This window comes from Lipotes vexillifer, unplaced genomic scaffold (genome assembly GCF_000442215.2).
Source record: "Lipotes vexillifer unplaced genomic scaffold, Lipotes_vexillifer_v1.1 scaffold330, whole genome shotgun sequence".
Classification (NCBI taxonomy): domain Eukaryota; kingdom Metazoa; phylum Chordata; class Mammalia; order Artiodactyla; family Lipotidae; genus Lipotes; species Lipotes vexillifer.
This window is the reverse complement of record NW_006775627.1, coordinates 725,185-741,256: the sequence shown is the minus strand read 5'-3', so window position 1 is coordinate 741,256 and position 16,072 is coordinate 725,185. Positions and strand designations below refer to the sequence as shown.

General features: G+C 34.5%; 1 protein-coding gene across 1 annotated transcript in view; it reads right to left on the bottom strand.

Annotated features, from left to right (window-relative positions):
- Window positions 1-16,072, bottom strand: part of TTC21B (tetratricopeptide repeat domain 21B) — an 86,257-nt gene that overhangs the window by 37,917 nt on the left and 32,268 nt on the right. The window contains exons 15-20 of the mRNA XM_007450055.1: window positions 15,324-15,562; window positions 13,475-13,547; window positions 12,195-12,305; window positions 11,323-11,461; window positions 5,274-5,380; window positions 789-977 (exon numbers count right to left, since the gene is read on the bottom strand). Coding sequence (XP_007450117.1) covers window positions 789-977; window positions 5,274-5,380; window positions 11,323-11,461; window positions 12,195-12,305; window positions 13,475-13,547; window positions 15,324-15,562 — 858 coding nt within the window. The remainder of the gene's footprint in view (window positions 1-788; window positions 978-5,273; window positions 5,381-11,322; window positions 11,462-12,194; window positions 12,306-13,474; window positions 13,548-15,323; window positions 15,563-16,072) is intronic.

Below are 16,072 nucleotides of genomic sequence, written 5' to 3'. Positions count from 1 at the left end.
AACTTATTTACAAAACAGAAATAGACTCACAGATATTGAAAACAAACTTATGGTTACCAAAGGGGAAACGTGGCGGGGGAGGGATAAATCAGGAGTTTGGGATTCACATACACACACTACTATACACAAGACAGGTAACCAACAAGGACCTACTGCATAGCACAGGGAACTCTACTCAACATTCTGTGATAACCTATATGAGAAAAGAATCTGATAAAGAATGAATATATGTATATGTATAACTGAATCACTTTGCTGTATACCTGAAACTAATACAACATTGTGAATCAACTATACACTCCAATATAATTAAAATAAAATTTTCAAAAAAATTAAACCGGCCATGTATATAAGTTTTCTACACTAATATTATCTTTACATTCATTCTCACGCTGTGCCATTTGAAGTTAAGAGATTCAATCTAGTTGCTTTTGTATATCCAGCACCAAACAGCAATTAAAATAGCTGTTTAGTAAACTGAATCAAATCCTCTAGATTCTGATATTTATTCGAATTTGAGAATTGTTTTAAAGTAATTATTAAAACACAGATGAATGTAAAAAGAGCTTATAGATTTACTTTATATCACTTCATAATAATTTTAGACTAACATTATTAAGGCATCATGTATTTTGAAGTATTTCTGAAACCAATATTAATATTTTAACTTGCATTTTTATTACATTTCTTTTCAAATCTTTATAAATAAGCTGTTAAGAAGTTTACATTTGGGGAAATTAGATGACATCTGGAATATAAAGTGCTTAAAATTTGATAAAAGTACTGACCTTATTATCTGTTTCACAATGAACAAGAGCCTCTCTATAAAATTTAATTGCTTTTTCATAGTCTCGCTGAGCAACAGAATGTTTTGCAATCTCTGCACAAATTTCAGCTGCTAAATGTTTCTGTGCAGGAACTGCATCTGGCTGTTCCATCTGAACACGTTTTAGTACCCGAGCTTGTAATTCTCGAGCCTAGAAAAATATAAGAATAAAAAGGAATTTTAAATAGAAATTAAACAATTCTCAGTAACTCACATGTAGCATAATTTTACAGATTTATTTAAGCATTAATGGCCCTCAATCTAACAAAGCCTGATCCAAAGAAAATGTCTTAATTGAGGTTTTAAAAATGTACTTGTGGGCTTCCCTGGTGGTGCAGTGGTTGAGAGTCCGCCAGCCGACGCAGGGGACACGGGTTCGTGCCCCGGTCCGGGAAGATCCCACATGCCGCGGAGCGGCTGGGCCCGTGAGCCATGGCCGCTGGGCCTGCGCGTCCGGAGCCTGTGTTCCGCAACGGGGGAGGGCACAACGGTTAGAGGCCCGCGTACCGCAAAAGAAAAAAAAAAATTAAAAAAAAAATAAATAAATAAAAATGTACTTGTTTGCAAATAAGCCAGTATGCACTTATCTTTGCAACTAAAATGCTATAAAAGTACTGAATCGTTTCCCACTGTTATAAGAATATGCACAGGAAACTCAATAAGGAGGAAATGCAACCATGAAACAAATATTTAGAAACGATGTCTACATGTTGTAATTAAAAAAATGAAAACTGTAAATGTTTATTAAATTAATAAAATAGTACCTAAAAGTTACTGAATCAAATACTGGCATGTTTCAGGGAGTAAGTACATCCACATATTGTCAATGGCATATAAATCAGTCCAGTCTTTCTGGGGAGCACCCTCGTAAAACATACGACCTCCCTAAAATTAACACGCTATTGAACTTAGCTGTTTCATTCTTGGGAAGGTATTAAGGACATCACTTAGAAGGAAAAAAGGAAACACGTTATTTGTTATTTTAAAAAATTGGCCTGTTGTAAAAACAAAACAACAACAACAACAAAACAAAAACAAATCTGGAAGCAACCCAAATGTCTGATGATAAGGAAATGCCTAACCAATTGATGGTGTATATACCTGGTCCCACACTACGCACAGACACTCCTAAGGAGGTAGGGGCCTTCCTCAGACTAAAAATGTAGAGTAATGTGCTAAATTGGAGGAGTATCAGCCTTCCCACCCACAAGTCTGGTTTCTGAAACATCGAGACCTTCCTTTAACAAGTGACAGAGAACTCCTAGGCGTTAGGCCTTTACAATAAACTTTAACTTTGAGCTAATCATTCACTCATGCATTCATGCATTCATTTAATGAACAATAAATGCCCACCATCTGCCAAACATTATGCTACACACAGCGAGCCCTTCTGGGGACTCCTGTCAAAACGTTGGTTGACAACTGGTATTTGATGAAGATGGTCTAAAGCTGATTATTTTGGGGAACCACAGGTCATAATATTTTAGGGTATCATGATAAGCATTCTTTTGGAAATGAAAGAGAAAGGATTAAAAAATACTGTATATATAGCATGTGGTAAAGGTTAACACTGTTTCATGAAATTTTAATTTTGGTTATATTAATGTGTGTTTATAAGTATAGAGGTATGTGCACATTTGTGTATTTGATGTTTTATATTATGCATGTACCAGTGTGCACGGTTTTGCATATGTGCACACACACACACACACTCACAAAGAACTCTGAAACAACTGGTCTAAATAGGGGCAGTACTCTTTTAGACCTGTTGTGCCAGCTTAATTATTAATTCTTCTTTCTTTCTCAAAAGTATTCTGGCTTGAATGATAAATTACATGGTTGCACTAGGTTAAAAGATATGCACTTCTTTCTCTAGACAGTGTGAGTTTTATCTCTGTATCAACTAAATCTCTAAATGTCAAATAGGTGGACCTCATGAGCTTAACTTCCTAGAGAAAAACCTTTATAAGTTAGGCTTTGTGATACCTTGCAATTTTCTTAAAGGTAAATCATTGGGGGGTTGGGAGGGGGTGGATCTTGAGCAAAAGTTTTTTTCATTTTTTTATTAAAGATATCATAAAACAATGCTCAATTTCTCTAAGTATATATAATAATCATTAAAAAACATTTTCACATAGAATAAAATTTTCTTGAAGAATTGTTACCATTCCCTATACTTTTCCTTGCTTTTATCAGAAATAAATTTAATGGTCTTTTACAATAAGCATATTAACCCTGACCTGTCAACACCATTACTTTTCCCTCCCCCTTCCTTTATTATAATATTCTTCTAAATTCCATCAAACCCTTGGGTAGAAGAAAGTATATATATAAACATCTTATTTCAAAGAATTCTTAATTTTCCCTTTTTATTTCAATAGCCTTATTGTATCTTACCGAAGACCACATCAAAGCAAAACATGCCAATAAAATCAGAATATCACATTACTTTTTATATGATGAAGATGGAGCTATACTAGAAAAATCCATACAAATGAATGTTAAGTGAAGGAAGCAAACACAAGTATAATCTGTACATATTAATTAAAACTATATAAAGTTATTATAATGTCCTAAAATTGTTAGTGTTTTATGGCGCATAGGTTTTTTATTTCTAGTTTAGATTTTATTTTCACAGAAAAGATAATGCCTATACTAAAGTGATTTTTCCTTTAACTGTTCCTGCAATTAAACAATTAAAATAATCTATGATTTCCTTTCAGCCATTCAAAAAAATTTCAAGCTCCTATCATGGTGAACATATTTGAAGATGGATCCCATGATTTTCACCTCTACTGTTCAATAAGAGGATGGGGATCAGTTAGGAGGAGTCTGGGCTAAAAGATAATAACAGATAAGGCTAAAAGATGACAGAGAGGGATGAAGAAATGTGGAGTTATTTCAGAAGTCCGAAACATATTTCATATTTCATGTTTAGCAACTATGCAAAAATATTATGATGCAACTCCCAAGTTCCATAATGTGGAGAATTATGCTCAATAAATGGTTGCTGAATAAATGAATTTAAAATATCAAACACTTTGATTACACTATTTGAATTGTATTGTAATTCTATATTCAAATTCAAGTTGTTTGTATTGTACCTCAATAAGATTTACTTTTTCAGAGATCAGAATGCAAAGAATATTATAGTTGGAAAGAACATTATAGCTCTTCAAATTTTATGAAAGGTGAAAAATCCCTGTGCTATAACATATAAACTTAAAATGAATTTGATTTTGGTTTGTTGGCATTGTCTAACCAAAGTTTGTCTTTTAGTGTTATTCAGCGTGTCTGCTCATAGAACACAGAAGCTCATGCAGCCAGTCACTGAGACTAATGATATTCATAATGGAATGAAATATGCCAAATTCACTTCTAAAATGTTTTGAAAGTCTAAATTTATGAAAATTACACTTTCCTTTTAGCTAATGGTAGCTAACCTCAGGTTAGGTGCCATTCCTTTATCACATAATTCAGAAAACAGGGATAAAACATACCAACAATTAAGGGTAAGATATTACATTGCTGAAGATTACATATCTTAATGAAATCATAAGCTTACATGGGGGTCACAGAAATCTAACAGTGTGAGCTCCATTCATTCACAACTTGAACAAAAAAATATTATTGGACATTGCCTGAAAAACACACACACATTTTGTGTGTTGAAATCTAGAGATATTGAATCTATTACTAAAAATCTTCTGTCAAAGAAACCTCAAGGTCTCAAAGGTGCTAATACTGAATTGTTCCAAACATTAAAGAAATAACATGTCTTAGAGACCAACCTTTCTAATGAACATATATGCACAAACCTTGAACAAAATATTAGGAACTATCTTTAAATTCCAGCAATGTCTTTTGAAAAATCACAACAGTGACATTCATTTCAGTACTGTACGGATGGTTTAACATTCAAAAATCAATCAATTTAATAAACAGGAAAAAAAAATTGGAGGAAAGTCACACGACCATTTTGATAGATGCAGAGAGTGCATTAGACAAAATTGTTAGCAAACTAGAAATTGAAAAATCATCAAAACACATCAGCCACTTAGGAATACATCTAAGGAAATGTGTACAAAACCTGTACGTTGAAAACCACAAAACATTAAAGGAAATTAAAGAAGATATAAATAAGTGGAAGAAAAAAATGAGTTCAACTCCTGCCTATGACACTAGTCATGTGACTTCACACAAGTTATTAAACCAAGCTCCCTCAGCTATAAAACAGGATTAAAAATATCAACCTTCCCTAATTGTTATAATAATTAGCGACAATACATTTAAACAGTACAATCCGCTGGCATTCAATCATTATTTCTATTTGACTTATTTTCTATGACAGTTGGGCCAAAAGACTGTCTTCCTTTTACGTGTGGCATATTTCCTTCTGAGACCATCACCCACCCTTAACCCCTTACAAACAAAGGCGTTTGTTTACCTGTTGTAATGAAGTAACTGCATCACCAGGTCTGTCCACTTTACTATAAACTTTTGCTAGAAGAACTTGAGAACGTCCATCCTCCGTGAGAGCTGACAGTTCATTTACTATGAAAGAATAAAATATAATGGGAAAAAATAATAATTCATTTTAAATAAACCTTTACATTTTTCTACAAGTTTTTATACTTGATTTTGTAAAATAGTGAATAAAGTTTAAAAAGGTTCAGTAAATTAACTGAAGAATGGCCAAATTGGAAAAAAAAAAAGATTTAGGATAAAAATTGTCTGGAAGAAAAGTTAAAGAACTGGAGGCTTTTCTTAGACATACAAGAGATAACAATACAACAACACAGAGAAGAGTTTCAATTTCCATTCTTTTTTTTCTTTTAAAGATTTAATTAATTAATTTGTTTGTTTGTTTATCTGTCTTCGTTGCTGCACATGGGCTTTCTCTAGTTGTGGTGAGCAGGGGCTACTCTTTGTTGCGGTGCATGGGTTCCTCATTGCGGTGGCTTCTTTTGTTGAGGAGCATGGGCTCTAGGCGTGTGGGTTCTAGAGCGCACAGGCCTCAGTAGTTGCGGCGCGTGGGGCTCAGTAGTTGAGGCGCGTGGGGCTCAGTAGTTGCAGCACATAGGGCTCAGGAGTTGCGGCGCATGGGCTCTAGGGTACATGGGCTCAGTAGTTGTGGCACATGGGCTTAGTTGCTCCTCAGCATGTGGGATCTTCCCAGATCAGAGATCGAACCTAGGTACCCAGCATTGGCAGGTGGATTCTTAACCACTGCACCACTAGAAAGTCCTCAATTTCCATTCTTAAGTGTATAAGCACTTCTGTTTATTGAAGTCATTTAAAAACAAGATAGGGTAGTTGGTACATGCAATTAAGAAGATAACTGCTATTTATTTTTAAATAACAGAACTTAATAAAGTATACATATATATATATACATACATATATACATAATAAACACTGACTTTGATGCCAACCTGTCTGGTTTCAAATCTAGGCTTTATCACTTTCTAGTTAACAAGGTCCTAGTCGAACAAGGTAGTTATCTATTCTGTGCCTCCCTTTCATCTGTAAAATAGGGGAAATAATAGTACCTTATCTCGTAAGATTACTGTAAAATTTTAAAAGTTAGTAAATTATTAAATAAGCTAATATATGCAAAGCAATTAAAGTCTTGTACATGTCAAGTGCTATTTAAATATTTGGTATTATTATTTTGTAATCTAAGAGTAATAAAAGAACTCTAGATACTTAACAAAAAGATGTTTCTTCTACCATTTATCGACAGCATGGCCTGAGCCATATTCTGTTTGAAGTGGTTTACATACATCATTATTTATTTAAAATCTCAACCTGAGAAGCAGGTTTTGTTATTGCTATTTTACAGGTAAGAAAAGCTCTAAGGTGGGACAAGGAACAAGGAAGCCGTGACAATGGTGAGAGCAGGCTGGAAGGAGAGGTCAGAGGAGCAACAGCATGCACGTGTGAAGGCCATGTAAGCCACTGTAAGACTGTGGTTAACTCAGAGAAATGGGAGACAAGGGGGAGCTTGAGCAGGTGTGATCAAACTTTGGTTGTTTAAAAGGTCCAGTAGTGCTGCTGGGTTGGGAAAGGCTGTGTCCAGCTGTGGGGTTGAGGATTGGGTAACAGGGAGACCAGGTGTAGGCTACTGCTTTAATCCACCTAAGAGACGATATAGCTAGGACAGGGTGACAGTAGTGGAAATAATGAGACACAGGAGAATTCTGAATGTATCTAGAAGGCAGAACCAAGAGGATTTCCTATGGGCAAGTGTGAAGGCAAGGATTTTGCTTCTTCAAAACTACAAAGAAGGCTGAAGTTATTGAGATAGAGAAGGCTGCACATAGAACAGATGGGGGAGGCAGATAAGGAATTCACTCTCAAACATGCTAAGTTGAAGATGTTTCTTAGAACCCTGGTGCTACTATATCAGCTAGGTGAACCTGGATAACTCAAGAAAATTGAGTATTAGATTCTAATTTTAAAATGTAGATAATTTTATTTGCCTCAAAAACTAATGTGAGCATGAATAACATATAATGAAATGCACATGAAGACACCTAAGTACACCACTGGATGTGCTCAGCAAATTATTAAATGAAAGTATTTATACTGCATAAATGTAATATACTTATGCCCATATAAGTAAAACATACTACTTGAATCTCTCCTCCTCTACAATCTTTTAAAAAATGCATATCCACATTTAGGGCATCTGTAGTGTTTCAAGCAAGGTCTGACAAGACTCATGCAAGTATTTTTACGGAATTAATAAATGCATTCAAATTAGGAGAATTTAACCATCAACTTCAAAGCTAAATTAAAAGACCATTTTAGACATATTAGAAAATTTAGAGTTGGCTTGCCTTATCTATGTATCCAAACATATTTTAAAACCACAGAAAACATGGTATTTGCAAAAATAAAAATGGGAGGGGAGGAGAAGGAAGGAACTCCAAACAAAAATTCCCGGAATCAGAGTGAAATGTGTAAAAAAGCTTATAATATGGTAAAGGTGGCATTTCAATAAATGACACTGAGATATAATTGGCTATCCATCTGGGAAACTATATAGTAAAAATTGTATGTGAATTAAAGTTCTCCATTATACAAATTAAAATTACAAAAACCCCAGAAAAATATAAGAAAACTTTTTTTAATGTTAGGATTAGGGAAACTTTTTCTGAGCATGACAAGAAATTCAAAAGTCAAAAAGAGAAAAGACTGGTAGGTATTATATATGATAATTAAATATTCTATTTGACCAATGAAATGATAAAGTAATTTGATAAAGAAAGGACAGCCTGGGAGAAAGTATCTGTAACATGAATAATAGGTAAGAGATTAATGAATAATAGGTAAAGGATTAAGACAAAAGATATGAGTGAAATAGTGAAAATACGATCTGTAGATATAATACTTAACCTCATCAATCATCAAAGAAATGTAAATTAAAAGTTTGTTTTCTCTATAATTAATACTACATAATGTTGGGACATTTTTAACCTGAAGAAAAAACAATGGAGCAAGATTCAATTCTAGGAAGTACACAGTGCTATATAAACAAGGATTCTATCTCAGTAATGTTTTCTTCTATCTAAATGTCTATCGATAGGGGACTCATCATATAAATTATGATATTGACATACGCTACCTATGTTAAAATACGCTACCTATGTTAAAAAATTTAAAAGTGCTATATTTGCCAAAATGAAGAAAGCCTATTAAATGAAAAATGCATACTGCAGACCTATAGGTATAATATGACTCCTTTTTGGTAGAAAAAAGTGTTATGTAATAGTGTGTGAGAGATAGGGGCAGGGAGATTGATCAGGACGTGGTTTTCTCTGGAGAGTCGGAGAGGGACACAACTTTCATTCACTTCTGTAATCCTCAAATTTTTGCAATGAACAAGCACTAGATTTTATTAAAACGTACAGATCTTTAAAAAGTAAGTTTATATGAACTTGTAAGAAGGCAATTTGATAGTATCCAATTAAATTTTAAGTACACATACCCTTTAACGTAGCATCTTGTTCTTAAGAAATATAAGCAAGTGTATGCCAAAGAATGAGATACAAGGATATTCATTTTAACATAGTTTATAACATCAAAAGACTGGAAGACAAACTAATTGGGGAAAAGTTAAATAGCTTATGGAGTTATAAAATATTGTGAGTCCATTAGATAGAATAATATGGATGTACTGACATCAAACTATATCTGCAACATATTGTATGTGAAAGAAATTGCTGAATAGGAAGAATGATGCATTTTGAAAAGAACAATATGCATATTACACTTAGATATTTACATAAATATATATAAAATATACACTAAAACACAAAAATGGTTACCTCTAGGGAGGTCTGAGAACAGGGCAAGTAGAATTCACAGGAGAAACTGGAGACTTGTACATTATACTCTTTAATAATGCTGAATTTTTTTAAAACAACAACTTTTAAAAAGGATTATAAGAATGTTTACTTGTTTAAACACCAGTTGTAGTTACAATTTATAGGAAACTTCCAACAAATCTACAGTAATCAAAACACAATGGTATTGGCACAAAAAAAGAAATATAGATCAATGGAACAGGATAGAAAGCCCAGAAACAAACCCACGGACCTCTGGTCAATTAATCTATGACAAAGGAGGCAAGGATATACAATGGAGAAAAGACAGTCTCTTCAATATAGTGGTGCTGGGAAAACAAGACAGCTACATAAAAAAGAATGAAATTAGAACATTCTCTAACACCATACACAAAAACAAACTCAAAATGGATTAAAGACCTAAACCTAAGACCAGATACTATAAAACTCTTAGAGGAAAACATAGGCAGAACACTCTATGACATAAATTCCAGCAACATCCATTGCTGGATTTTTTCAATCCACCTCCTAGAGTAATGAAAATAAAAACAAAAATAAACAAATGGGACCTAATTAAACTTAAAAGCTTTTGCACAGCAAAAGAAACCATAAACAAAATGAAAAGACAACCCACTTCAGAATGGGAGAAAATATTTGCAAATGAAGTGACTGAAAAGGGATTCATCACCAAAATATACAAACAGCTCATGAACCTCAATATCAAAAACATAAACAACCCAATCAAAAAATGGGCAGAAGATCTAAACAGACATTTCTCCAAAGAAGACATACAGATGGCCAAAAAAAGCACATGAAAAGATGTTCAACATCGCTAATAATCAGAGAAATGCAAATCAAAACTACAATGAGGTATCACCTCACACTGGTCAGAATGGCCATCATTAAAAAATCTACAAACAATAAATGCTGGAGAGGGCATGGAGAAAAGGGAACCCTCCTACATTGTTGGTGGTAATGTGAATTGGTACAGTCACTATGGAGAACAGTATGGAGGTCCCTTAAAAAACTAAAAATAGAGCTACCATATGATCTAGCAATCCCACTCCTGAGCATATTATCCAGAGGAAACCATAATTCAAAAAGATACATCGGGCTTCCCTGGTGGTGCAGTGGTTGAGAGTCCGCCTGCCAATGCAGGGGACACGGGTTCGTGCCCCAGTCTGGGAAGATCCCACATGCCACGGAGCGGCTAGGCCCGTGAGCCATGGCCGCTGAGCCTGCGAGTCCGGAGCCTGTGCTCCGCAATGGGAGAGGCCACAGCTGTGAGAGGCCCGTGTACTGCAAAAAACCAAACCAAACCAAAACAAAACCAAAAAGACCCAATGTTCACTGCAGCACTATTTACAATAGCCAGGACATGGAAGCAGCCTAAGTGTTCATCGACAGAGGAGTGGATAAAGAAGATGTGGTACGTATATACAATGGAATATTACTCAGCCATTAAAAAGAATGAAATAATGCCATTTGCAGCAACATGAATGGACCTAGAGATCACCATATAAAGTGAAGTAAATCAGAGACAGACAAATATCATGATATTACTTATATATGTAATCTAAAAAAAATGATACAAATGAACTTATTTACAAAACAGAAACAGACTCACAGAGTTTGAAAACAAACTTACGGTTACGAAAGGGGAGAGGTGGGAGGGAGGGATAAATTAGGAGTTTGGGACCGACAAATACACACTACTATATATAAAATAGATAATCAACAAGGACCTATTGTATAGCACAGGGAACACCACTCAGTAATCTGTAATAACCTATATGGGAAAAGAATGTATACATATATATATGTGTATAACTGAATCACTTTGCTGTACACCTGAAACTAATATAACATTGTAAATCAACTATAACACAAAATAAAAATTAAATTTAAAAAAAAACTAAAGGAAACTTCCTTTATGTCACTTTGGAATGTAGTTTTCTATAACACAAACTGTTGCACAAATCTGTTTTAAGATTTTTTAAATATCTTATTTTAGTAGAGTGACATTCTGACAAATGAGAGAACCAACCTCACATACACTAACAATACAAATACATACTAATATAAAAATAAAAGAATCAGATATATTAGGTATACTTTTTCAAATAAGAAAGATTTTCATACCAGGTTCATGAGCTAGGGCATGTTGAAGAACTTTTTCTGCTTTGTCATACCATTTCAGTTTTAATAAGAGCTCAGCCAAGTCATAGAAAAGATAATTTTGTTGTCCATTTTTCAGAGCAGCTTCATAATAAGTGATTGCCTAAACAAAATCCATTTCAGTTAGGGAAAAAAGAGGCAATGAGAATGGCATTCAAGCATAGATCCTACACACATTATGACTTAAAGCAAATGGAAGTATCCTAAAAGCAGCTTATGCATGGACTTGCACTATTGATTAAGTGTGACATTTTTCTTACAGAATCCAATATTACACAAGACAACTAGCATTTCTTACAACAAGTAACTAAAGCAAAGTACTTTGTTAAAATTTTTTCCAGTTTTATTCCAAAAGTTAGTGAATGCAAATACTTTGCTAGCTGTTGTATATATGTTCAACAGTTACCAGGAATAGGGCAAGAATATAACTAAAGAAAAATCTATTATCCTTACTACAAAACAAACAAAAATGAAAACAAAAAAACCCTCAAAGCACATGGCTTACCAAAACTGGTTCAATGGAAAGGACATCTATTATGCTTTGTCATATGATAAAAGAGATGTAACAACAGTAAGTTTACCATAATTTATTTCATGGCAGAATTGTGCTGTAAGGTGAAACCTGAAGTAAACTTTAGGGTCCAAAAAGTCTTTGCAAAATGCAGCAGAGAAGAATCTGAGACACTGAGAAAGTCCTTAACACAAATTCCAGTTTGTAAAGACAAATTTGGAGTTTCCAACCATTAAGATACAAACAGTGCTTGCTGAAGATCTGTCACAGAGCAGGGTTTGCAGATTTGTTAAAACAGATACATTTCAAAACATAAAGTATTTACCTTTGAGTAGTTGTGAGTTTTGACAAGAGCTTTCCCAATTTTGCTTGCCAATGTTCCATCCTTTGGGTTCTGATTTAATGCTTGCTCATATGCTACTATGGCTTCTTCAGGCTAATGTTGGCAGATAAAAAATGAAGCAATAAAATAACAGCTTAGGTGGCTCCCATTAAATGGCAACACTTCTATAATTAAGGTCTACATTTGGAATACTTACTAAGACTAATAAAGCACATACTGAGTCCAGAAACCTTAATAATTTCAGAGAGCTGATAATCACTAGTGCAGGTGTAACTCACTAGTATAATCCCACCCATGTTACTTAGGTCTATGTCCTCATAGTCATATGAGAACTAAGAGACAGCTTCTTGACAGCTTTTCATCTGGCATCATTATAAAAGCCAGAACCAGAGGTCAGAGGACTGCTTCCCTTTGAAGAAAACACCACCTTAGCCAGTAGCTCTTTTCATCCTTCTGTTTAAAGGTGACTCACCTTACTTCTGGTATCATCTCTATTTCAAATGATAGTGCTGAATAACTGGATCTCAATTTGAAAAATAACTATAACTTTTTTTTACGCAGGCATCCCACTGTTGCAGTGCCTCCCGTTGCGGAGCACAGGCTCCAGATGCGCAGGCCCAGCAGCCATTGCTCACGGGCCCAGCCGCTCTCGGCATGTGGGATCTTCCCGGACCGGGGCACGAACCCGTGTCCCTGGCATTGGCAGGCGGACTCTCAACCACTGTGCCACCAGGGAAGCCCTGAAAAATAACTATAACTTTTTAATTGTAATGGTTGTCTCCCTTTTTATTGTGATGACTGGATCTTTGACTATTAAGTAAACGTTATTAAAATGAGGGAAGGGGATTTGGATAAAGGTGGTTAAAAGGTACAAGCTTCCAGTTACAAGATAAGTATTAGGGATGTAACGTACAACATGAAAATTAACACTGCTGTACGTTATACGTGAAAGCTGTTGAAAGTAAATCCTGAGAGTTCTCATTACAAGGAAAAAATATTTTTTTCTATTTCTTTAATTTTGAGCTATATAAGATGATGGATATTCACTGAACTTACTGTGATAATCACTGCATGATGTATTTAAGTTAAATCATTATGCTATATCTTAACCTTACACAGTGCTGCATGTCAACTGTATCTCAATAAAACTGGAAGAAAAAAACCCAAATTCCTTTCAGTAGAATGTTATACTAATCACAAAGAAGAATTTTTGGGTTTTGTTTTTTTTTTAAATCTAAGTTCAGTAGTATCAGAAACTTTACCTCTTGAATATTCATGTATGCATCACCAAGGAGAATAAAAGAACGAGGGCTAGGCATCCTTTCAGCAATTTCTCTGGAAATCAGACGAACTCTACTTAGTATATTGAATATAAATTTCTTCTTCTAAACCAATTAAATAAAAGATAAGCTTATTTTTTCAATGAATTAATAGCCTTCAGAGTGCCTTCTTTATATCCAACAGTGTAATATTGTTTAAAAACCCCAGCCATACCCACACTCAGATTGTTTATACTAAGTCAACAATTTTTTTCATTAAATTTTTCTATTTTCTGAAATGCAGGTAAAAGTATACAGATAGACAGTAAACATATAAGCTCTCATTATCCAGAAATACATGACGTGGGAATGAAGTTGCAAAATATGACAAACACTTATCCTCCTATGCATCTTGAGCTCTGATATTCATGGCATAAGTCATATACAACGAGTTACCTTAAAAAATATAAAATATTCTATTTCAACATTTGCTGCTTATTTTTTACCTGCAAAAGGTAAACTGCTAAAGGTCAAAATACCAAGGTTGCTCACATAATGTGATGCTAAGTCTTTAATGTACGGTATCTCACTTAATTGGTCCAAAAACTCTGAGAAAAGAAAATTGTTACAATTATATAGATAATGCTGAGTTTACTATAGCTAATGTGTCAGATCTACTTGAAAAAAAAAAACCTATGATTTTAGCTACTATACTGTAGTGCATCCAAACACATCAACCCTATTTTATATATACATACATATATGTACTACCAAATGTAAAATAGATAGCTAGTGGGAAGCAGCCGCATAGCACAGGGAGATCACCTCCGTGCTTTGTGACCACCTAGAGGGGTGGGATAGGGAGAGTGGGAGGGAGATACAAGAGGGAGGAGATATGGGGATATATGTATATGTATAGCTGATTCGCTTTGTTATACAGCAGAAACTAACACAACAATGTAAAGCCATTATACTCCAATAAAGATTTAAAAAAAATAATAGAATAAAAGGTGTGAAGAGTGAAAAAAAAATTGTCATATCATTAGAGATGATAGTGCCGATATTTTAGAAACATCATAGAAAATATAATCTAGGAAACTCCAGTCCATCCATCTATAAAGGGGGTGCTGCTCAGTTTCTTTGAATCACTCAGTACCTACAAAGAATCTGAGCAGCTTTCTGGGCTTTGATATTTACAAAATATAGATGAACCAATATGACTTAATTCATCAACATTTTACTATTCTCAAGGATAAAACATTAATTTTCTCTCACATGGAGTATGTGCTTGTATCTTTATCTTTTTGTTTGGGGAGAAGTGTAAGAGCAACCTGTGTGTGCATGTGTGTACCCATGTCTCGTGTGAAGAGTGTGTGTGTGTGTGTTTTGTGTATCCCAGTAACTCCTAAGGGCATCAGTGTAAGACACTTTTTAAACCCCTGCCACTTCTGTAATCCATACCTTAGTGTGGTATATACTAAGCCTAATTTTCTTCTGCTATAACTATAATACTGAGTGTTAAATATGACTATATAGCTCCTGAATCGTTACATTACATATTAGAATACATGTAATTGTAGCTCTTTCAAAGTCCAAAAATAACATCTGATGAGAGAGGAGAGCTGAGAAACTAAAGTAAGCCACAGGCTGAAATAAATCATAATTACCACGATTTACATTTTAGGGAGAGTAACTTGGTTACAGTTACTGTGTTTGGTGGTAGTAGAAGGAAGTAAGAACACATTAAGGAAGGGATCTATAAAGTATCTGAAAAGCAGTTAAAAGAAAGAAATTTGGGGATTAATTTTAGGAGATAAATGTCAAAATATAATGGGTTGAAAGAACCATTTACCTGTAACAAGTGATATATAATATCTTCTCTTTTCTGTGCTTCAGATATATATCTGCCATTTTTTCTTTGGTCTCTATGAAATAAGGCTGCTCAGATGTAACATTCTGAAGCATGCTTAAAGCCCGCTCCACATCTCCCTGGGCCAGAGCTAGGTCTGCGTTAGCAATAGTGACACGCAACTCTTCAGATGTCCCGGAAAATTCATGGATGGCATCTTGTAAAACTTTGGCCGCCTCATGCTGTAACGGCGAAATTAAAGTAACATTCAACATTTCAACAAATTACACTACAAACTAAGGTTTTCTACTAATAGAGAATGAACAATAAATGCTAGTACAGTTATGATATTTGTGAAATAATGATAGATTTTTTGAAAAGTACAAAAATTTAAAACCAAACTCAGAGACCAAATTAAGATGACATAAATATTTGTTAGCTGAAAAGTATTCTCATAACTAGGACAACAGCAGTTGCTACGTAAGGCTTGTTGCTACTATAATTTAATAAACATTTACTTTGCACCCAGCATTGTAAATATTAACCCATTTAATTCTCACAAAAATCCTCTAAGGTAGTTACTATAATTACCCCCCACTTTGCAGTAAGTAAAATGAGGTTCAGACAGTTAAGAAGTTAACAAATGATAGAACCAGCCTGACTCCAAAGCCTAAATTCTTAGCCATGTTCATTACTGCATCTTCGATGGGATCCAGTCCACAGTCACCCCCTGTACCCGATGGCTCTACATT